Source organism: Hemiscyllium ocellatum, chromosome 16 (genome assembly GCF_020745735.1).
Source record: "Hemiscyllium ocellatum isolate sHemOce1 chromosome 16, sHemOce1.pat.X.cur, whole genome shotgun sequence".
Taxonomy (NCBI): Eukaryota; Metazoa; Chordata; class Chondrichthyes; order Orectolobiformes; family Hemiscylliidae; genus Hemiscyllium; species Hemiscyllium ocellatum.
Genome location: NC_083416.1, coordinates 44,994,873 through 45,019,688, shown reverse-complemented (window position 1 = coordinate 45,019,688; position 24,816 = coordinate 44,994,873). Strand labels below are relative to the sequence as shown.

At 37.8% G+C, this 24,816-nt stretch overlaps 1 protein-coding gene across 1 annotated transcript; it reads left to right on the top strand.

The window, feature by feature from the left end:
• Window positions 1-399: 399 nt before the first annotated feature.
• On the top strand, window positions 400-17,046 carry hnrnph1l (heterogeneous nuclear ribonucleoprotein H1, like). The gene is made up of 12 exons (XM_060837172.1): window positions 400-538; window positions 2,580-2,712; window positions 5,070-5,225; window positions 8,124-8,267; window positions 10,595-10,733; window positions 13,366-13,538; window positions 13,918-13,998; window positions 14,079-14,191; window positions 14,742-14,877; window positions 14,952-15,032; window positions 15,921-16,025; window positions 16,135-17,046. The coding sequence occupies exons 2-12, from the start codon at window positions 2,622-2,624 to the stop codon at window positions 16,242-16,244; spliced, it is 1,329 nt and encodes a 442-aa protein (XP_060693155.1). The 5' UTR covers window positions 400-538; window positions 2,580-2,621; the 3' UTR covers window positions 16,245-17,046.
• The last annotated feature ends 7,770 nt before the right edge of the window (window positions 17,047-24,816 follow it).

Genomic DNA, 24,816 nt, shown 5'->3' with positions numbered 1-24,816 from the left:
AAATTTGTTAAGAACCTTCTCATAAAGATTTCAGCATTATCCTTTCCATTAATCAAATGTATCTGGTTTCCTTATTTTGCTCCACAACATTGAGAGCTGATGGGGTAGGCATGCCAGATAGCTTTACTTATAATCTATTAAATCATACATTTCCTTGAAATTATTTCCAAGCAGTCTGTATCTAAAAAATACAAAAACATCGTTGCCATTGTTTGCACCCTAATCCCCACAGCCTGGTAATTAATAAAAGTCTCTGAAAGTGAGTTATGATTGACATTGGAGTGGGGGAGGGGAAGGGAAGGAGGCCGCAATGAGGTCTGCGCAGGCGCCATCGGCGTCTTTGCTGCGGACACAGCCCCACGCAGGCGCAGTGGTGGCACGTGACTTTGAACTTCCGGTCCACTGGGGCGATCTCCACGCTTTGAAAAGAAAAGAAACGGAAGGAGACGCGCTGTTAACGGGCGTTCTGTGGTCGTTAACGTATCAGAGTTAGTGCTTAGTTGAGGTGTTTTTTCAAGTCGCTATCGCCTTGTTTTCGGTAAGTAGTCTTGCGCAAGGCTTCATTATTATTTTTTTGAATCGTTTTCGCTTGAAAAAGGCGAATGCGCGGCCGCTTGATGCGTGCGCGCGGCCTCTGCGCCGTCGAGGCCTCGTTTTCCCGGTGGCGCCTCGCTCGACCTTTTGTTTCTTTTAATCGACGGCTCTGTCCCATCCGGGTCTAGTCGCGGCTCCTCAGCGCGAGCAGTTTGCTGGAGGTTGCTCTGGAGAGCTTTTGTTTTTGCTCAATTCTGTCAAACGTTGGATTCCGCTCGGTGCCGATTTGAGGCCTAATGACCCACCCCTCCCCCACCACCTGCCGCCCACATCCTCCTGGGGTTTCCACAAAGCTGGGACTTGCCCGCTTTGTATTTTTATTACACTAAAGAGAGTGAAAAGGGCCGGAAAGAGACAGTGTGCTTCTCGTCGACACTGCGAGTTTTATATTAACTAGTAACTTGCAAATGGTTGTGTCTGATGTTTGTATAGTTTTCATATTGAGTGTAGATGGAAAATAATTGGTTCGCGTCTCAGCAGTACCTGAGGCACTAAAATGGTAAACATCATTCCGAAGAAGTGATCAGAAAATGATGACGAAACAGAATCGACGTCGATGTCCTTTTCCTTTGGCCGCTTGTTTGTTATAATGCATTCTGCGGTTACATTGATTTAGTAGACAACTTTTGGTTGTCTAGTCTCTGTCAAACTACTCATGTTACAAAATTTAAAAAGTCTATCCAATTCACAGCCCTTTTCTTACCCTTTTTATCTGTACTTTATTGGACTTGCACCTTGTACTCAATTGTGGATATATGCATGCTGGTTTCAAGTGTGCTTATTAGAATAACAGTTTCTCATTCTGGTTGGAAGTATGTTCTAACTAAGTTTGGATCCATCTGACTGGGACTGCTGCTGTTTCAATCACTGGTCTGTACATCACAGGTTTGGTACATCTCTTCCTTAGTAATTAATGATATACCTCTACTTCCTCTGAAAATGCTTGTATTATATTTGTTCTATGATTGTGTCTTTTTCCCTTGTTGTTTTCTTACTTTAAGTGGGTTAAAGTTCACACTGACATCAGTTGATTCTCAAACCTAGGTTAGTACTTGAGGAAAATTCAAGGTCATTGTGGGTTAATGTAGAATTATCGGTGCAAATTTACTTTTTCTAATTAAGTCCAAAGAAAAGGAAAGAAATTTCAACTACCAGATTATTGTGATGCATCTTTGAATATGTCACAGAAATTACAGCTGTCTTTTCTTTGTGGAAGAGAAAATAATGAATTTTGATTACAACCCAATGTTGAATTTGTGCCTTGAGTTCAAATTACAATGTACCAGTCTGTCTCAAAAAAGTCTGTTAGTCAATAACTGTACTGACCTGGACCAGTTCTGCATACTCAGAGGTACTCCGTTTGAACTACTGTGGATATGTGACCATTGCCACATCTACATGATGATCCAACCAAGTTCTAAAAGCAATTTGATTTTCAGATCTTGGTAAAACTTTAGTTGATTACTAGCTTTCTACATACCTTTCTACAGTTCATTTGATTATGTCAGTATAATAATACCTCTCTGCACTGGCGGAGAAAAAATGATGTGGCTCAGTGGATATCACTCTTGGACCATGGCATGATGGATTCAAGTCCCACGGGCTAGATTTTGTAATTTGATTTAACAAAATTTAAACTGTAGCTCTACTGTCATATTGTGGAGTACTGCATGGTCAAAGATGCTGTCTTAAAGTATTACTTGTCAATCAACTTTTTTTTATATTTAAAAAGCTGGTTATCAGGGGAGCTTGAGTTCAGATGGCAATGTTTCCTGCACTGTGAAATAACGATTCTTTCAAATTTTTTCATTGGTTGGGTAGTATTTTGGGGGCATTTGAAATTGTGAAAGGATCTATGTGAATGACTGTTTGTTATGCAAAGCATATCCTGGATAACTTCTGAATGATTCACTGCAAATAAAGTTTGTTCTGTCTGATGTATTGACTGCTTGAATGTAAAAATATGTTGAAATTGTCTGATTCAGGATTTTTAAAAGGAAAACTTGTTACATCGTTGGAAAGAAGTCATGTCTAGTTCAGAAACTGATGGATTTGTTATCCGGGTCCGTGGATTACCCTGGTCATCTGCTGCTGAGGAAGTGTCACGCTTTTTTTCAGGTATGCAAGATGAAAAAGCGATCGAGGTGTTCCATATTTTTGTAAGCTTAAAAATGGGCAATGAAAATGTTATTTGTGTAAACATATCAAGAATCAGTTTGCCATATGTATTCCACAAGAATAATGTTGTGAAGTGCATGTTACTAACTTGTTTTGTTTTGTTAGCTTTGGAGACATTTTCAAAGATGGAGCAGAAACTTTGAAACAATTAATGTAACTTTGTCTTTCAGTAATGAACTAAATATGGAATCTGGTGCGATGCAATTCTCAGTTAGCGGTGACCAGTTTGCATTCCTCATGATTAAAGTTTCAAGTTCACTGTATTTGAAATAAGTTTTAAACTTGGTTTTCAAAAGCAGTCAAAAGTCCTGACATGGAGCTTTTAGGCTATTTATTATTAACAGGTATACACTTTCTGAAAAGTGAAACTTCTTTAAAATGAGTATGCTAAAGTTTAAGTGGCAGTCACATTCACTTCGAGATCATTTAATGATTGGGTTAAGTTTAAATAATGCTCTAATTGCATTGTCATAGTTCCAAAACTTTGCCAATCCATTCTTTTTTTCTCTGAAGAAATATTACTAATAGCATTGCTTTCCCCATAGGTGTCTTGGCAACTACAGTGCAGCTCAAGTAGTTAATGTTCAAGTCTTCCTGAATGTTTTCAGGCGTGCAGTGCTTCATCCTGTCCTCACTGTAATTTTCCCTGGTCATGTCCAACTGAATCATGTTAAAATGGGACATCAAAGTCTAGATTGGCAGAGTGAATGTAAACAAATGAAAAGGGCTATTGTTTGGTACGTCCTAACACTTTTTAAAGTAAAATCTAGATTTGGTAAAGTAGAAACCTCAATGCGGTGGCACTGAATTCAAGCCTATGGAATAGATGCAGTGGCATGATTTGAGGGTCGTTCAATGAAAGCATGAATAATTGGGATATGTTGGTAGTTTGTAACTTGCAAGTTGAGATAGATTACAGTCCATGCTTGTTCCAATTATTTTGTCAGTGACTTGATGGTTTATTATATTCGTATAGTTCATTGACAAAGTAAAGTTAGATGGAAGGGTGGAGTGGGCAAAAGTGACTGAAATGTAAAGATCAGCAAAATTAGACTAGACTAGACTTAGTGTGGAAACAGGCCCTTCGGCCCAACAAGTCCACACCGACCCACTGAAGCGCAACCACCCATACCCCTACACTTACCCCTACCTAACACCTATGGGCAATTTAGCATGGCCAATTCACCTGACCCGCACATCTTTGGACTGTGGGAGGAAACCGGAGCACCCGGAGGAAACCCACGTAGACACGGGGCGAATGTGCAAACTCCACACAGTCAGTCGCCTGAGTCGGGAAATCCTAGTGGGGGAGGATTTTTAAAAACTAGATGGGTAATTTCTATATGCAGAGGGAACTTATTGAAAATGAATTGTTAAATGAAGAGCACGGTTCTGCTCTTCACTAAAATGTGACTGCTTGTGAGGTTACAGAGCAGATTCCCCTGATTATTACTTGGACTGTGTAGAATTTTAATGAAAAAGATGGTAGAAGGCCCTATCCTTTTTGAGGACCCCATAATCACACTGTAGATAGTGGGGACTGAGGGGACTCTCTTTTTGAGTTCTGGTATTCTTGAAACGAACATTGAAGTGAAATCTGCAATATTTAGGTACTGCATATGCACTTAGTCATAGCCTTCAAGATTACTACACTACTAAGAGCTGGAAAATGGGTTACTTTTGGCTTCTAAATTGTAAATATCCATAATTGAGATTAATTGCGACTTGAAAAAATGTAATAATACAGTATAATTGCTGAGATTAGCCAAGCTCCCTAAATATCTGATTTCTGGTATCTTTGGGGTCTTTGTGTCTCTGTTTAATGTAGAGAGTGCCAAAGTAAGTAGGGTGTAAAGGAAGATTCTGTAATGTCAGAAATTGAATGGACCTAGCATTTCAGAACCTTCATGTATAAGGAGAGCAGTATCCTGAAGATGAAAGTCAAGGTTATTAAGTCACATTTCAAATGATTCAAAATTAGAAATGACCCACCGGTTGAGGTAACCTTTTTTTTTAAGCAAAATGTCTCTAACATTGGGCAAATTTACTAGCCATTTGGATACCTTGATGTCTAACCATGTATATGTACTAGAAGGCCTGGGTTGAAGTACCACTTTCTCCATAGGTGTATCATGAAATGACCTGATTTTTAAAATGACGTGATCTTTATCCTATTGAGGTGCCTTGTGGCTTTACTTCAGATATTGAGATTCCTGGATTAAGTTTTAGACAAATTCTGAAATCTTTAATGGAATTTAGTATGAGTGATTATAGATATTGTAACTTTTACATTCCAGATTGCAAAATCTTAAATGGGAATTCTGGAATTCATTTTACGTATACTAGAGAAGGCCGCCCAAGTGGGGAAGCATTCATACAACTGGAAACTGAAGATGATGTCAAAATTGCACTGAAAAAAGACAAAGAAAGTATGGGTCATAGATATGTAGAAGGTAAGTTCATGCTTGAGCCTCACTAAAAGGCGATCAGTTAAACCGTTTCAACTTGCACTCATCAGATCCAGAAGAAGAAACTTATGACTTTAGTGAAGGGACTCTGTTTTGTTCAAAATGAGAAAAGGGTGCTGATTGAGCCATAATTGGTAACCAGGCTGACATTCTGCAGATACAAAAACAGAAAGCCCTAGAGAAATTCAGGTCTAGCAGCATCTGTGGAGAGAAAACAAGTTCATGTTTCGGTTCAGTGACTCTTACTTACACCATATATTGGGCAGCTGCTTTACAGAAGACCTACACTATTTGTAAAAACCATCCTGAGCTTCTGGTTGCCTGCCACTTCAGCACACTGTGTTCCCTGGCCAACATCTGTCTTGGGCTTGCTGCAGTTTTCCAGTGAAGCTCAGCATACACTGTGTCATTTCCACTGCCTTCCAGTGCTCAATATAAAGGCCAAGTAATTTTGGGGCTGAGCACTTCGTGTGTTCCCCCCCACATGCATATGCACGCACCAGACCGCTTCATACAAGGGCTGCTTTCGCCACATGGATTTTTGACTGGTTAATGGTCCCCACCAGTAGCTTTTCTTTCTCCCTTGCTCATGATTAGACCGGAGTTGCTCCAGCTATTTTTTGTTTTATTTTTAGATTTCCTGCATCTACAATTTTTTATTATTGTTTAATATTCTGCAGGTATTTGTTTGAATACCATCATGGTAGATAGTGAAATTTGATTTAATTAAAATCAGGAATTACCTAATTACCACCACCTACCTACTTGGCTGATGAGTGCATGCCAAGGGCACAGACTGTTCTTTGGATGGAGGATTTAAATGTTCATCAACAAGAGTAGCTTATTAGCACTACAGTTAGTCACAGATGTGCAGCATGGACGCAGACCCTTCAGTCCAATTTGTCCATGCCAACTAGATGTCCTAAACTAATCTCGTCCCATTTGCTAGCATTTGGCCCATAACCCTCTAAACCCTTCCTATTCATATACCCATCCCGATGCCTTTAAATGCTGTAATTATGTCAGCCTCCACCACTTCTGGCAGCTCACTTCCATACACTCATCACCCTCTGTGTGGAAGAAGTTGTCTATGTTGTCCCTTCTAAATGTTTCACCTCACTGTAAACCTATACCTTCTAGTTGTGGGCTCCCCCAACTCGGAAAAGACTTATGATTTCATAAACCCCTAACTAATTGACCAAGCTGCTGAATCATTAAGGTCCGAGACTATGTATGCAGCACATCCATGGAGACTAGTGAAAAACTACTCTAACTCCTCCTCACCAGTGTATCTGATGCAAATATATCTGTCAGTGAGATTATTGTTTGAAGGCATTGACTGCATTTTGGCAATAGCATTGAAGACCTCTAATTCCAGATTTGGGCACTCTTATTCCAGTACAGTTACAACAGTAGTGCATAACTGGTAGTATGGAAAATTTCCCAGGTGTGTGCTATGCTTGGAAAGTAAGACCAATTCAGCCTGGCAATTACTGCCTTATCAGCATATTCGCAACAATGTAATGGAAGGTATTATTGACATCCTTATGTGGCAGTACTTAACAATAACCATCTCAGTTACGCATAGTTTGTGTTCCTCAAGAATTGTTTGGCTGTTGACCTCAATCTGGCCTTGGTCCATTCATGGACCAGAGCTGAACTCAGAATGAGGTGAGTATTTGACCAACAATGACTTTGAAGAGCTTGAAAATTGCAGTTAGGAGGCACAAGGGAATACTCTGGAGTCGTATTTACCGCAGAGGTGTGGTTGTGACTATTGGATGTTAGTCGTCATTGAATTCATTGTATGGTCAGTGGGAATTTTCATTGATTCCACAATGTTCAACATAGTTTGCCATCAGTCTTCACTGCCTTTACTATAATATCAATAGTGCGTACCGTCTGTAAGATGCACTGCAGTAACTTTAAAAGGCTGTTTTGACAGCAATATCCAAACCTGTCTCTTACAAAGATAAAGGAGGATCGATGTACCAGCGTGTTCCCCTCCAATTTCATGTCATCTTGACTTAGGATTATATTGCCATTTCTTCAGCACCACTGGGTCAAAATCCCACGTCTCAATCCTGAAAGACAGTAGGTGTCCTTGCACCTCAGCTTACCACAAGCTTCTTGAGAACAATTTGAGATGAGTAATAAGTGTTGGGCTAGCTAATGATGCCATGTCTTATGAAAGAATAAAAAATTGCCTTTTGATGAGGTGTTCCATTCAAAAGTGATTTTATTTTGTCCTGTTTCTCTTGAGAGACATTGTAAATCTGGTGCTGAAGGGTTTACTCCATGGAAAATTGTAAATAACTTTTGGATTTTTTTTTAAAAAGTAGACAAAAGAATGAGAGATGGAGTCAGGCTCTCAGACCCAAGGGTTTGGTTTTGCTTTGTTATTGAAACCGGGGTTGTGGAATGAAACTGCCAAGTACAGCTTTGCTGCAAAAGCTTGTTCTCTTTCTGCTGCTAAATTCATTCTCAGTGTTTCTCCTTCTGGACTGGAGAAGATTGCAAGTGAGGGAAATCAGTTTTGTTGAATTTGTTGATGTGATAAAATTATCAATTTTCCATTTTTTTGTTTATATTTTGGTGTACGGGTGAGCTATTTTGCTTAAAGCCTTGTAATTTAATCAATTGAATCGCATCTGGAACAGTGTCTTACCTTTGCCTATTAAATAAGTTAAAATTATTATCCAGACTACCTTGGCATGTTTGAGGAGGTTTAGTCTGTTTGATAGCATAGTGAACGATGCTGAGTTAACACATGATTAAGCAATGATTCATCTACTTGATTTTGGGATTCCTATTTCTCAAACATTTCAGATTTGATTGCTTGCTTTTCTAAAATGATTTCTTAAACATTTTTTTTAAATCTAGTATTTAAATCTAACAACATTGAAATGGACTGGGTTTTGAAGCACACTGGCCCCAATAGTCCTGATTCCTCAAACGATGGCTGTGTTCGACTTAGGGGGCTGCCGTTTGGCTGTAGCAAGGAGGAAATAGTACAGTTTTTTACAGGTACAAAAAGCAGCTTTTTTAAACATTCATTTTAGTAAATTGGCTGTATTAAGTGGTTTTGTTAAATTAATCACTTTCTATGTCTAATCTACAAATTTAGTTTTAAGATTAAATAAGTTGATTTGTATTCACTTCCAGTTGATAAGGTAATCTTTTCTATATTTTACTCATCTGAATTTTATAACATTATTTAAATGCGATGTAATGCATTAACTATGCAGTCAAGTAATTAATACTCAAATTCCTGCCCCAGTACAATTTTTCTGGGTTTTTTGCACTTAATGTAGTAATTTACTCTAGTGGTGATCTCTCACTGGTTCAGATCAAGATTAGAGTTGTTGTTAAAATTGTTTTCAAAATGTTTTATCCAGGAGAATTCACCCTTAATTCTTGCTCTGTTCGACATCTAACTTGTGACTTGCCATCTATTCTGTCACACAGATCTGATTTCTGAAATCTGTTCAGAGAAACTAAGAATTAATCTTTTCATACTCTTTTTTTTATTCTTAATCTTTCCTTCGTTGTTGTCAAAATCCCGCCAATTCTTCCTAGCATTTTAGAAACCGCAGCTTTGTTAAATAAGACAGTAATTAATGGATATTTGTTGAAATGCGAAGCTAAACGTGTCTGGATTATAACTTCGTTTTCTCAATTGGCAACAATCAGATGTGCATCAAGACACGTTTAAAACAGACTTCCAGAAGTGCTTTTAAAGTAGCTTCCACACAGTTTATTCATTTATTTAATAATTCCTTTTGTTCATCTTAATGAGACTAGTCTAATCATTTGCTTTGGTTCTGTAGCTCTCCATTTTTTTTTAAGCGGAAAAACTCCCAATATGCCACTGAAGTTTCAGTTTCTGAAGGCTTCTGAATAACAATTTGAATAAAACTGTATGAGTTTAAGTGGATTGATGGTCTGTGCACTGACCTGTTTTCACTCTTTCTTTCCCTAATCATTCCCTCTCACCCCTTCCAAAATTGTGTGGGTGTCCACTCACTCCATCTCTTTTTTTTCCTTTCATGTCAAGGACTTCTGTTTTTAAAAAAAACAAGAAAATCCTACAGTTGGTTTATTCTTGGTCTGATCTAGTGTTTGTAGATTTATGTAGTATACTTAAATCTATGAAGGTATCAATTTTTTCCATTATTTAATTGCTAAGTTTGTTTTATTAGAAATTTAATGATATTTAAATGTGGGTAACAAAAGACATGCTGCTAATATGTGCCAAAGTGGTACAACAAGCAAGTTTATATCGGTATATTAAATACTGATCGGAGCTTCTGGAGGCAACAAGTGAAGGCTGATTGCTTACCAGTAAGTGGGTGAAGACATCATAGGGGGAGCACTGACTCAGCTTCTGAAGGCTGTAAGCAGTAGCTTCACTGACCATCTCACAGGAGCAGATGGTGTGCTTGGCTGCCATGTGTTAGGTTAGTAAGAAACTTGCCAAGCCTTTTGTTTTTAAACTAAATGTTTTATTTCTGGACTAGGTGAAAGGTAGGAAGTCATTGTTGACAGCTGTTTGAGACATTCCAACATGTGCAAGGCAAAATGTAGCCTGATCATTTTTCCCACTGGTTGTTCAGGTAATTGTATTATATCATGCAACTTGGAACACTGCAGCCCAGAAAAGCTGTTCATTCAAAGCATGGTGTCATAAGCCAAGAGCTGCTGAGCTGACTGAATGTGGTCTCAGTACTGTAGAGTGGATGCAATTAAAACTGAGGATTTCCACTCCTGGTATTGCATGTGTGAACATCAGGTGAGAACAGGTTGTACTTGGCTGTGATGGCCCCACAGTCCAAAAGTGCACACCGATTTGCACATGGCAAAATGACCACTTGGGTGAGGCATGTAACATTGATGGAACTGATGAGTTCCTGAAATTGAGGGTGGGAGAATGTGCTTTGACTTTAGTTGCTATATTTTGACCTCTTGAGTCAATCTAATGCAGCTGCTTTCAATTTACTGGGGAGGAAAGAAAACTTGACTGTTTAGTTAACATTGTGTTATTTTGAATTCTTTTTTTTTCCTGACACTAAAATTTGGGAAGTATTTTAATTGTATTTTTAAATAATAATTGCTTTGTTCTAAGATGTTATGTGACACGTGGCTGTGCTGCAACCCAGGAATTCCCTCTGGTTGTTTAGGTTCTGACATATTTTTACACAGCATGATTGTCACACAACACTTTAGTGCATTTTAATTTTGAGCTGTAACTTGCAGTAGTTTACATTTTATAAATGCAACGTCATAAGTAATAATTAGGCATGTGCACCCTTTAATGCTATCCCCTACTGGGGTTATTTGTCCTTGGGTTGAAGGGTTGGAAATCGTGCCAAATGGGATAACATTGCCGATGGACTACCAGGGGAGGAGCACGGGGGAGGCCTTCGTGCAGTTTGCCACACAGGAAATAGCTGAAAAGGCTCTAAAGAAACACAAGGAAAGAATAGGGCACAGGTGGGGATGGATGGATGAGTCACTTTTCTTATGGTATATGATTGATTTGTTATCTAGTACAACTGTTTTGGTATGGCAAATGTTTCACCTGGATGCATTGTTGTTTAGGTTTTAAGTACTGTTATCACAATTCGCAGCTTTTGATACCATAAGAAAATGTGATAAAGCACAATTTAAAAGCTCTTTAAACACATTGTGTAACACTAATTTTTGCTGTAATTGTCACGTTGAGTATTTGTAAAATGAAACTGAAATACTGGTAATCTGAACCTGAAAAGCTACTTGCCATCATAGCTGATGCTTTTGCTGTGTTATACAAGTAATGTACAACCTATTGGATGTTTTGAATGTCGAAATAATTATCTGCTTTTCCACATTTGAAATTATTAATTGCTCGTGGCTTAATATGTAATTAAGTTTCATGACCAGTTTGTTGCTAATAAAATAACTAAGGCAAATAGCTTTTCAACATAGTTGTCATTTAAGTTTACTGTTCAAAGAAGCATGTCCAACTTGGTTCTGTGATTGGGCAGTTGAGTATCCAAGTATTCTTTGCAGTGTTTTGCAGCAATTACCTTTCATTCCTGAGACCTTTTTTTTTATAATTTAATCTTTTAATAAGTTGGGATGAAGGTCTCCCTTTCTGGCTATGAAAGGAATTGTTTTCCTGTTTGTATTAAATTTCCTAAAATTAACCACTGCTTTGAGGATAATATACTTGTTGTTTGCTTACCTGAATATTAACTAAGAATTATTAGTAATGATGGAAAAGATTTGTCAATGTGTAGTTTGGGGGTGTTGTGGTTGTATTTCAGGCAGATTGCCACAGTGATGTGAGCATTACATTGCTCCTGCCCTGTAACAGACCAAACACAAGAAGTAAATGTGAGATTGTAATTACTTTCTCATTTTGGAAGATTGCTGTGTACAGAAACCTAATGTCCCCAAATTGACCCTAGTCTGTTTAGTCTCCAGAATACAAATAGGATCATGGTAGGACAGTTGCTGCACATCTTTGTTTTCCATTTTAGCAGAGGGTTTCGTTGTACACTGCAGTCTACACTTGTTTGCACAAGTCTTAATTATAGAAGTCTTGGGGAAAGCTGTTAACTTGATGTTCTGCACATTTTGAAAAATGTCCACATGTGACTGTTATGCAATCTTCTGTCTCAACTGATTGGATCCAGTTTTGATGCCACGTTGTAGATCTTTTCCGTTAGCCAAGAGGGAAAAGGATTTCACCTGAAGGATAGTGTCTGAGTCTATTAGGATCTCTCAGCAATTGTAAATGCACCAGAAAGTTGACTTTAAAGTCAATGTGCTGGAAATAGATTTTGTATTTCATTTTTTTTATTAAAAGTTCAAATTGAATCTAAAACAGTATCATTGGTAGGCTTAGTTGGTTTTTTTTTGCTTAGCACACCATTTTGAAGATGTGATTAGGAAGAAAAAACACATTGCCCAGCATGGTAAATATTCTACTAGAGCAGTTTGAAGGCTTTCAGAGCTTCTGTAAGAACACTTATTTGTAGCAAGTCCCTCTAAGATGCAGCACATCTTAAGTCTCAGCAGTTAGTTCTTAGCACAGCTTTACATTGCTAAAGAACTGTTTAGAGGTTAGGTTGAAATGAGATGCGCAGCATTGTTTGGATGTGTAACGCTGCTGGTTAGCAAATGGGTTTTGCTATGTCCTTTTTGGATAGCTTAAAATTAATGCGGTGCTTTACTAGTCATTTATGAGGCACAGAATTGGCATTATCTTGATTTGACAACTGGAAGACAATTGGGTGTTCCTTTGTTCCAAGATTGTTGCTACTTTAGTTCTCCAATGCCCACTCAATAAACTGTATCCTATTTTTACATCGAGTTTGAACAAAAGTTCACTAATGTCATTTCCTGTAGATGAAATGTCTTTATTCTTTGAAATAAATTATCTCCACATAAAAAGCCTCTGTGGCACTGCTTTATGATTACCATGTTTGACTACTTGTAAAAGAACAAAAGCTGTAATTCGACTGAGGGTTTGTACCTTATCAGAAAGTAAAATTGATCAAAATGGCTAGTTGAGAGTCTCTTAAAAAGGACAGTGTCATGATTTTTCAACCCATCTCTTTTGATCCTGTGTTGCATTTTTATGTGGACATTGGAAGTCATTCAAAGAGCAAAGAATATTTTCTTCATAAAGGTTACTTATTGGTTTAAGCCCTTCTAAATAGCAGCTTAGGTCAGAATTGCTATGTCGTTGGTTCTGTTTGAATGTTTAAAAACCATTTTAAGTTGCATTTTAAGAATGCTTCATGATTACCCAATTGCCAAAGTATGGACTCCAGTTGCATGATTTAAAATTTTGGTTAAAGTAAAAGTTTCTATGCTTTTGTTCCAGTATTTGAACTTGCAACTTGGGGATTTTTAAGTGTGGAATGCCCTTTGTAAATTACTTGATGATTCAGTTGTAATGGGGCTATTCTTAAAATGTCAGTAGATGAAGGATTTGGTCCTTGGCTCAAATTTTCTTGAGTGGGCAATACGTGGTTAGGATACTTCAAATTAGTGTATAATTAGCAATGTTCTTGTAACTAGTTTGCATACAAGCAAAGACTGAAATGTTTAAATACAATGTATAATCCTTTAGGTACATTGAAATTTTCAAGAGCAGCCGGGCTGAAGTGCGCACCCACTATGATCCTCCCCGGAAGTTGATGTCTAGTTTAAGACCAGGTCCTTACGACAGACCGATGACTGGGAGAACTTATGGTATTCCTAGAGGATCTTATGAGAAGATGAGACGTGGAGTGTATGGTGGTGGTGAGTCAACTCATGAATATTGACCATGTTTTGAGTATTTTAATGTTCAAGCAGTTTTAAAAGGGATCAGGAACTACTTTCCAGAATAACATTGAGAACTGAATTGATTTAAACGATCAAGCAGGGAATCCTGATGCTTTGATGTATGTCTTATTGATAATGAAATAGCTAAAGTGCCTTTAGTTTTGTCACTGAATTGTTTTGTGGTCACTAACAGACACTTGATGAATTTGATTGTTTAAAACTCTGCTTCGAAATGCTATAGTGTAAATTTCTCAGTTTTAGTAACTGTTTCAATCCACATCTGGTCCATTTGCAGTTGTATTAGCAGGCTCTGCATCAATTCAGGATTTTTAACATAAACACACTTTCTGTTCAGGTTATGCATCTTATGATGATTACAATGGATATAGTGATGCATATGGCTATGGGACAGATCATGGATATGGACGAGATCGGGGTGAGTTTTTCTAAGCTGCATTTTGTAGAGAATGTGTGAAAATATGTTCTATTATTCCATAACACTACTTTTATTAACAGGAATAACTGCGCAAGCATATGCCAACAGTGATTCGACCTTCCAGAGCACAACAGGGCATTGTGTACATATGAGGGGCCTGCCATTTAGGGCTACAGAGAATGACATATATAATGTAAGTACTTCAAAATTTTCATTTGTGGCTTAGGTGTTGGTAAAGTATGAAAGCAAAGCTCCCAGCTAAGTATTAATTCCTTTTTTAAGACCTGGGAGCTCCTGAACAAAATAAACTCATAACCAAGTTGCAGAGAATATTTTGGATTGGTTCTACATATGAGACCGCATGCAACTAATATTATCCTAAGGAGTTGTAGCTAAGATTCCAGGAAGGGGAGAAGGAAAAAACACTTCCATGCCTGCCCTGTTATGACACTGGTTTGTGTTTCAACATTTCACGCGAACTGATTTGTTACCCAAAAATTTTGTACTTGAATTTATTAGTGGTTGATTCAGAGAATTTATGCATCTCACTGAGGGTGGAATTAATCTAATTTGTAGACCCCAGGTTTGAAAACTTGGGCAACTTGTTTTTGCTCCCATGTCAAATTTAAATTATGCACCCAGGAAGTCTAGAAAGCATTGTCATAACAGTGGTGCAACAGATTTTTCTAAGAATCCACTTGTGTAAAATTGCTTGAAACTCCTTTTATTGTTTTCTATTTCAGTTTTTCTCGCCCCTCAACCCAGTCCGTGTCCACATAGAGATTGGATCTGATGGTAGAGTGACAGGAGAAGCTGATGTAGAGTTTGCTACTCATGAGGATGCTGTGGCAGCTATGTCAAAAGATAAAGCTCACATGCGTAAGTTGATGAAAACTTTATATTAAATTGGAATGTTGCTATAACATTCTCTGAAATTTTTTTTTGCTTTTTAGAACATAGATATGTGGAACTTTTCCTGAACTCTACCTCTGGAGGCACTGCTAGCGCCTATGCAACTCAGTTGTCAGCAATAGGTAAGTGAATATCAAATTCATTTGCAGCTCAACATTTTTCTTGGTAATTCTTTCAATGGTTCAGGCCAGTGTGTGTGAATGTTGGTTCACAAGATCAGCATGTATCTTAATATTTTTGGAAGTTGGAGTGTCTTGCAAATAAACCTGTAAAGAAATCTTATTTTAAAGGTTTGAGTGCAAAGAACACCAGTAATTTTTGGATACTGGGTAAGGAACAGAATGTTACTATGGGTTTTTTATTTGTAGCTTGTGGTATTCTGGATGTAAGTTTGCTAGCTGAGCTGGAAGGTTTGTTTTTAAAATAAGCCTTCCGTCTCAGCAAGCAAACTTAAATCCAGAACCTCAGCCTGAGCTACAACTCTTCTCAACTTGTATTCAAGTTATTTGCAGCATCTGTTAGAAGCACTGAATGCATGCAAAGAATATATATTCAGAATAGTATAATTTTGTGCTTGAATGACCTTCTAGCACTTCTGATATTTTGAGCACAGTATTCTATTACTATGATTTTCTCAGCAGAATTTGCCTTTTTCACTTGCGCCTAAGTTTGTTTGGTTAATTTTAATACATGGAAATTGATTATCAGTCATTCTGAATAATAAAAAGCAGAATATGGCTGCAGCTACCATATTTTAATAGAATTTTAAAATCTGTTAACTGTATTTATTAATAGCGAAAACTAATTTTACATTAATTATAGGCTCTGCATGTTAAAAGAACATCTATCCTGAGGTCTGAAATAAAACTAGGTTGCATTCATAGAAGTTGTTAGTAAACTTGTAACCGTGTTTCACTGAGAGCAGTAAGTGGAGCATGAGTCGCACCTGTGATGACATTGGAGATATTATTGTATCAAGACATGTTACGAGAATGTCTGTCTGTTTTTAGGAAGCCAATCAAGCTATGCAAGTCCAAGCTATGGTAGTCCTAACAGTCAACAACTAAGCACTGCATATGGAGTTTATGGAAGTCAAGCAAGCTTGAGTGCATATGGTAAGTGACCAGTTATATTACTGAGCTTTTATACACAGGAATCTTGTGTCCTCGCAGTAGTTTTCCCAAGTTTCAAAAAAAAACAATTTTTCGTGAAACTGTTTTCCAGGCAGCCAAGCCGGGATGAATGGAAGTTACTATGGAACTGGAAGTAGAGGATCCATGGGGCTGAATGGCATGGGTGCAATGTCAAACATGAGTGGAGGATGGGGAATGTAACTTTTTTCACTATTTAACAGATACCAATTACCAGCTTAAACTTGGTTATGCTTATGAAATGTGAATTCAGTATACGCATTCCTTTCATTATGACTAGAATTCAGCATAAGCCCTTTCCTAGGTTGAGGAAAATTCTAGGGTGGCACCAGTGTGTTCATCACATGATTTTAGTTTGAGACCCAAGTTTCATTATGTAAGGTATTTTGGCACTAGTTATTGAACTTTTCATGCCTCTGACTTGTTGCGCATGTGCAGTGTACTGCTTCTGCAGGCTTGATTTGAATGCAAGAGCATTGTCAAGCGCACAAAGAAGGTTGGTGCAAGCAACATCAAGACACAATCTGGATGGCTTAACTGTAATAAATCTTGTACCCATTTAAATTCCCAGAATGTTTGAGATTGAAACCCTAAATTGTTAACTAATTGGCAGTGTCTTCTGGTTTATTGTATAAAAAATGTAAAGTGTGGTAGTGCATTCATATTCATCAAAATTCTTTGAAACTTAAAATGACAAAACTATAAACACTGGTGAGTGTAAACTGAACAATTATGTGCTTATATTTGTTGCTTGACTTCTTTTTTTATATTTGTCTAAAACAAGTCTCTGGTTTAATTTTTTTAGGAAGTGAAAATGATGAGAAGCATCTTTGGATGCTCTATGGCAAAATAAAAATTTTAATGTAGAATTTTTCTTTAGACCGTTATTGTAGGGTTTAATCTTGGTCTTCAATATCAGAGACCTGACAAGTCACTTTTGTTCATATTTGTAAGGTGCGAAGTGAAAATAAACTCACTCAATAAAGCTTTGCCATTTTTAATTGTTGTGATATTTTTTAAAGTTGTGAATTTGTCCTTCATTATAGTACATCTTGTTAAATTTTTGATGTTTTCTGAACAGATATAACTATTGTTTTCACATCTTTTGTCGGAACCCTTGTTAAATAATTTAAAAGTTATTAGGGCTCGTTGCTCCTGTTTTTGTTAAATCAGTAGTGTATCTTGTGCATTTAATGGCATTCAGTGCATTTGATTAAATTCATAGAGCACTCTTTTTTTTCTTTCCTGATTTGTCAATCTCTGAATTTTATTTCAGTGCATACCAAGGGTTATTTCCTTGCCAAGTTTTTTTTTAAATCCATGTCTCTCCATGTACAGACATCATGCTTGTGTTATCTGCCTGCTGTCTGTTGTATTACCCAGTTTACAAATTGTTACACTTCTAGCTTGGCTGAAGTTGTTTTCAAAAGCTGGAAATCAGTCAGTTGCCAGATTAGCGTTAGTTATAACTTATAAGCCACGACCCTCTTTTGCATATTTTTTTGTTTTCCCAACTATTTCCTTGTTTTCAGAGCAACGATCAGGATCTTTTCAGATCAGCATGGAGGCATTTTCATGGATGAAGCATTTGTATCTCATGAACATGCATACTTGGATTGAGCAACTGACTATTGCTATTGTATGTGGTTCAACTTAAAGACCAATAGCAATCATCTGTATTGTGGGCAAATAAAGAAACCAATTGATCCTTGCCTTTTCTAACCCTACCATTTAAGGACGGAGGAAAACAGATCAGTTAACCTGACAGTGTTAGGGGAAATGCTAAAGTGTATAAAATGCTTGATAACAGCAATTACAAAGTATTAAAGTTAGTAAGGGTTTAATGAAAGAAATCTACTGTATCTAATCTACTGTAGTTTCGAAAGAATGTAACTAGATAAATGAGAGGCAATGGATGGTGGTGTATTTGGATTTCAAGTAGGCATTTGATAAGATCCCACTAGGTTAGTGGACAAAATTTAAAGCAGGTGGAATTGGAGGCAACATGTTGTCATAGATTGAGTTAAAAATCTGAACACCAGGTTATAGTTCAACAGGTTTAATTGGAAGCACTAGCTTTTCGGAGCGACGCTCCTTCAGGTGATTGTGGAGGGCTCGATCGTAACACAGAATTTATAACAAAAATTTGCAGTGTGATGTAACTGAAATTATACATTGAAAAATTGATTGTCTGTTAAGCCTTTCATCTGTTAGAATACAGTGATAGTTTCACTTTCATATGTAAATCACAAAACCCTTCTTTTGAAAGTTGTATTCTCGGGTTAGCTGCTAACAATGGTGATAGCTAGACAATATGTTGAAGGTGTTAGCCCTCTGTGTTCTCTGTCTATGACCTGATGTTTAGATTGATTCTAATATAATAAGTGAGAAGTGTTTTACATAAATTCCTGCAGTTTTTGAGCTCAGTTCTACATGAATATATGCAATGTACCTCTGCAATACAAATTCACCACACAGTGTGCGCGCATGTGGGTCTTTGTCTGTCTGTGGGGGGGGGGGGGGGGGGGGGTTTGTGTGTGAGTGAGTGAATGAACGAACAGTGTCTTAAGTCACACACACACTTTGTGGGGTGAATTTGTATTGCAAAGTGTGTGTGTGTGTGTGACTTAAGACACTGTTCGTTCACTCACTCACACACTCACTCTCTCACCCCCCCCCCCCACCACCACCACCACTGACAGACAAAGACCCACATGCGCGCACACTGTGTGGTGAATTTGTATTGCAGAGGTACATTGCATATATTCATGTAGAACTGAGCTCAAAAACTGCAGGAATTTATGTAAAACACTTATCTCACTTATTAGATTAGAATCCATCTAAACATCAGGTCATAGACATAAAACGCAGAGGGCTAACACCTTCAACATATTGTCTAGCTATCACCATTGTTAAGTTAACCCAAGAATGCAACTTTCAAAAGAAGGGTTTTGTGATTTACACAGAATACAGTCATAGTTTCACTTCTTTTAACAGATGAAAGGCTTAATAGACAATCAATTTTTCAATATATAATTTCAGTTACATCACACTACAAATTTTTGCTATAAATTGTTACAATCAAGCCCTCCACAATCACCTGACGAAGGAGCATTGCTCTGAAAGCTTCTAATTAAACCTGTTGGACTATAACCTGATGTTGTGAGATCTTAACTTTGTATACCCCAGTCCAACACCGGCATCTCCAAGTCGTGGATTGAGACTTCATTGGGAATAGATGGGTTTTCTCCAAATATGTAGTAAACAAAACTAGGATAATGGAAGCCAATGTAATACTTCTATTATGACTAAATTCAATGGGATTGATGATTGTGGAGGCTGGGTCACTAATTCAAGAAAAAAGATTTCTAGATACTAAATGCATCTAGATGAAAGGGAGAAATGAGAGATATGGTGTTGAGCAACAGCATGCAAAAGAGATTAGTTAAGGTTGGCATGGATGATTTGGACTGAAGGGTCTGTTTCTATGCCGTATGACTCAATAATTGACCGAGCAGGTTCTGGCTGGATGATCTACTGTTGGTTGTCAAAAGCCTCATGAACTGGCTGTTTGTAATTAGTTTTGCCATGAGTGTATTTAAAAACTCACCATATTTTTGAAAGAATTAAGTGGACAGGGGTCAAATAAAAGAATCCCTTCCCTTTACCAGCAGCCAGCATAAGCCCAACACTCATTATAGCTTTGCAATTTCACTAATTTTATTAGTGAAAGCCATGATAAAACTTTAAACAGACTTGGTGAATTTACAAGAAAGCAATCAAAAGTAATCAATGTTTTTATGGAAAACTTGATCATATATTTGGCCTACCAAGTAGAATTGACATAGTGCTGGCTTAAATTCATGACTTGGTCCTGCAGAACACCAGAAATCAATAGATTGTGAAGATTCTGTATGAATCCTGAGCCTTGTACTTCATGGTTTAGTTAAACTACCTGTGCCCCATTGATGTCTTGCCACTAATTCATTAGACAAACAAGCCTGAAGGTCAGCTTGACTCTGCCTGCATATTATCATAAAAGAATTGCTCATCAGAAACTGACTGTAAAGATTGCATCTTTCATTTCTTTTAGATAATGGATTAAATTGGAAAGTGGTTTAAATTAAGGACCTTTTAGATGGATTTAGTGGAACTCGAGTTGTGTTTACACTCCTTTGTTCAAGCAGGGAAGTGGGGCTGTGGGCACAGTAAACTTCACCTAGCAACAGATTGATTATTCAGATGCAAGAAGTCAGCATGCACCGCTTGTGAAGAAATTAGTCCTCATTTACTTGAATCAATTTGTTAGTAAAGACTGCCCCTCTGTTCTAGTTCCCCACAGCTAGGGGAACTGACTGTTTGTTTGTTTCGTGACTGTGAAGCCCCTTTGGATTGGGGCAAATTTACTCAGCCACTCAATAAGACTCCAGTGGATGTACTTCAGTACCTTTGGTAACATTGTCTTACCTAGCCAGAGGTCAACACTTACTAGTGAGAAGTGACTTGAGCTTAACCTAAAGGTCACCAACCCCAAGACGAGTGGAGCGGCTGAGAAGGTGGGATCTTCATGGTACTTTTAGCTGGTGCAGACATTAAACCAGTGCTCATGTCACTTGGTTTGGCAGACCAGCTGTCGGGCAAATGATTAACTGAATGTATGTCTGCTTGATTTCTCCAGACACCTGGCTGCAGCATTTTTGTTTTTTGGTCATCGATCCAGTTTCAAATTGAAACCGATCACAGCACTGATTTGTGCTAAGTATCTGTCCTTTTCCTGTAGTTAAAAGTTCATTCAGTTTTGATCCTGTCTGTAAGGAAGCTGAAGTCAAGCAACAAAAGTCTTGACAGCTTGTACACTTGATTTCAGGCATCGGAGCTAAAAATCTTTACAGAGCTTTATCTCAACCCCTTCACATCAGCGTGGAGGATTCGTTCATAGTAGTATTTAGTATGTCACGTAAGGATTTATAACATGTTGAAGGGCTGTTGCTCAAATCAAGTTTGCAGTCTGAGCAAAAGCTTCCATGTCATGAGCAAACTCTTAAGTTCACTCGTTAATACTTGCTAGTTGATTCACAGTAGTAATTGACATGAAGGAACATCAAAATAAATTCTTCAAAAAGCAACAGTATATTTGGCAACAGAGAATCAACCAATCATTTGTGCCTTGCATGGCTAATGCACCATCACTTGTGGAAATTAGTTCTGACTGCTATGGTTTTCTCAAGCATGTACCTTTTTTAAAAAAAAATTGTCAATATCTAAGACCAAAGGGTGAGAAGTTCCTTTTTGGTTGTGCAATGTTTTTGAAAATGATGTAACAATGTCAACCACCAACATATTGATGGATTCATTGAACTGTGTTGAGAAGCATTCAAAGTCCTTTTGGTTACCACTGTAGTTGCTGAAAGATACCTTTGGACAAAGGTTCAAATCATCTTGCTAATTGAGAAACACCAAGTGTCATGCTCTGGATTTCATTATTTTTTTCTTTTGTTTTTAAAGACATTGAAGCTACTGCCTCATTCATTTGATTCTTTAATAATTTCACTACCTGTAAATGATTTCCTGTGTAATGCTGGAAGATACATTCTTGACATAATATTTTGGTATATGGCTTGTCAGTTTTTTCTAAACTGCAGCAAAAGGTAAGTTTTCAGAACAATCTTCAAAATTCTTTACCAGTGTGCTGATCAAGGGAAAGCTTTCCTTCCATTTAATGTAATCATTGTGTGGAGTCATTCCAAATTCCTTTTTTTTTTACTTATTACACTTCAGTAATGTGGAAGAGAAATGTTCTTCAATTGTGCACAAACTTCATTTTCCCATTTCACCTGAAGTTGTACACTTTTCAGTTTGTTTTTTCTCTATGTTCCAGGTTCATCAGTAATTTTAATCACTGGCCAAAGATGAGTTTTTATCTTAGCAGTTAGTGCTACCTTTATTATTAGCTAATCTACAACTGAGAATGCAGCTTGGGCTAGAGATGTACACTGTATGATAAGCAACCAAGTTTTTCAAATTTGTTGAACTCAAACATAAATTCAGCACTTGTAACCAATTGTGAATTTTTAAATGTGGACGTGGAAGCTGCTTTTCCCTTCCCTTCCCTTCACTTCACTTCATCTTCTGTTTTTGGATGTCAGTACCCCCCCTGCTACACTGCAGGTAAACGTCTGCAATGTTGGTAGCAGCTTGCACCGGTTTGAAGGCATCGGATTTTACTTGTGATCACTGTTTCTGTTGCTCTGATATTGCATGCTCATCCAACATGAATCTCTGAGCTCATTGCATGCCTATAGCTTTCAGAAGCCATACAATGGTATAACAATTGATATGCATGTAAAAGGGAAAATAGGCAGTGGGTAAGATTTGAGATCAGCTGAAATTGGTGGATCACATTCTGAATTGGAAATTATGGCTAATGCTTATACGTGATAATATCATGGAAAGTTAATGTGAAGAAAGTAGCCACTACAATGAAGGTATGGTCCAACTAGGTCTTGAAATTAACAAGTGTCAGCTGAAGTGCATCCATGCTTTGGAGATCTTTGAAGTGCAAAACCATGTCATAGTGTCCCACTGAGAACTGTAATGCAGTATGTTATAGGAACCCTCAAGCAAATTGTCCTGGCTTCTCATACTATCACATGTAGTTACGTCGTCTGTTTTGCTTTAGTGCCACCAGCCTCTAGGAATTCTAGAAAATTAATAGAAACTATATTTCAGAATCTCAACAGTTTCACTCAATACTTTTGGTCCCATACTGTTTACATTTGAGAAACCAACTTCCAAATGCTGCTGAAGAAGCTTGAAAAGTTGACTAAACTTCATCTGAAGTTACAATCATGCATGAAGCTTAGGGCAATCTTAAATCAATCGCATGGAACAATGCTGCTAAGCCTGAGACATCAGATACTTTCAGGCGGCTAAGTCATAATTAGCAAAGTGTAAGTCAATAGCCATTGCTTTTAATCAGCCTTTATTTGTTCTTCAGCTTCTCTATTGAATTTCAACCTTCAAAATGCTCTAGATTGAGAGCTCCACTTATGGCTGAACATATGCAAGTATTACCTGCATCACCACTGGCCCATCTGCCTACCTTAATCATTTAAAAACTGTTTGCATGGCATTTTTAACGAACTAATCACATGCAAAAATCATTTTTGATGTTGGTGTATGACTAAACACATGTTAAATAGGTGATCTGAAGGAGCAAATTAAAATAGTGAAGTTTAGAGAAGAAATGCCAGAGCTTGGGGATCAGGCATCCAACACCAACGCCTGGATAATGGGAGTACGGTCAGCATAAGTCAGAATTGAAGAAATTTTTAAGGAACAAGTTTTTAAAGTAGTGAGGGCAAAGAATCCAATTTGGAAATGTGGTAAATCAAAGAATAGAGTTGAGGCCAAAGAGAAAGGTGTTGATACGGGTAATTTAAAAACAGACAGTCACTATCTCTTGCTGCCACAATGAATCTAAAAGTCAACCAAAAGACAAAACTAGAGTTTACAAAGCGGGTAAGCAGTTCCAACTAAAGCCTCATGTAGCATTCAAAACACAACAGATGTGGAAACAGTTTGGGTGGAAATGGTAAATGATAAAGGTTTAATACATTGTTGTGGTTCTGTTCGCTGAGCTGGCAATTTGTGTTGCAGACGTTTCATCCCCTGTCGAGGTGACATCCTCAGTGCTTGGGAGCCTCGTCTGTAGTGCTTCTGTGATCTTTCCTCTGGCATTTGTAGTGGTTTGAATCTGCCGCTTCCGGTTGTCACTTCCAGCAGTCTGCTGCAGTGGCTGTTATATTGGGTCCAGGTCGATGTGCTTGTTGATTGAATCAGTGGATGAGTGCCATGCCTCTAGGAATTCCCTGGCTATAGGGCATGCCAAACACAACAGACAGGGCATTCCTAGAGGCATGTCACTCATCCACAGATTCAATCAATAAGCACGTCGACCTGGACCCAATATACCGACCACTCCAATGGACAGCTGGAACTGACAACTGGGAGCGGCAGATTCAAACCACTACAAATGCCGGAGGAAATATCATAGAAGCGCTTCACAGGAGGCTCCTAAGCACTGACGATGTCACCTAGCAGGGGATGAAATGTCTGCACCACACATTCCCAGCTAACCGAACCACACTAACGAGCACCCGAACTACAAATCTTCGCACAAAGTTTAATACACTTCTGGGGCTGGTATTCAGGCTCTTGCTAGTAAGCACTGTATAGGTTAGACTAGGAAGAAGTAATGAGAGCTTGTCAGAAAGACCTAGCTGATAATATGGGAGATTTTAATCTATGTATAAACTGGAAAAGTTAGGTGGGTAAAGGTAGCCTCGATCAAGAATTTGTCGAATGTTTTTGGATTAGTTTCTTAAAATAGCATATTCTGGAACCAAACGGAGAGCAGGCTATACATGACGTATTGCGTAGTAGATTAATGATTTATCCCATAGTGAAGGTAGTAGTGGCCATAATATTGAATTTTTCTTTAAGTTGAAGGAGTGGATATGAGACTTTTTAAAGAAATTAAATTAAAGTAATTATGGGTAGTACAGTAAAGCTCTCGAGAATGGATTGGAAAATTAGGTTAAAGGTTGAGTTAACATGCAGTGGAAGATGTCGAAGAGAGAGGCATTACAACAAGAAAGAAAAATTCCAAGACTCAGCCATAATCCATGGTTAGCTGAATTTGTTAAAGATGGTATCAAACTAAAAGTAAAAGCTTATAATTGTGTCAGGACTC

Bases quoted from the DNA above. Each gene is read 5' to 3' on its own strand.
- hnrnph1l (XM_060837172.1), top strand. From the start codon at position 2,622: ATGTCTAGTTCAGAAACTGATGGATTTGTTATCCGGGTCCGTGGATTA. The intron at 2,713-5,069 runs GTATGCAAGATG...TTTACATTCCAG, and splicing joins AGTGTCACGCTTTTTTTCAG to ATTGCAAAATCTTAAATGGG. The intron at 5,226-8,123 runs GTAAGTTCATGC...TTTTAAATCTAG, and splicing joins GGGTCATAGATATGTAGAAG to TATTTAAATCTAACAACATT.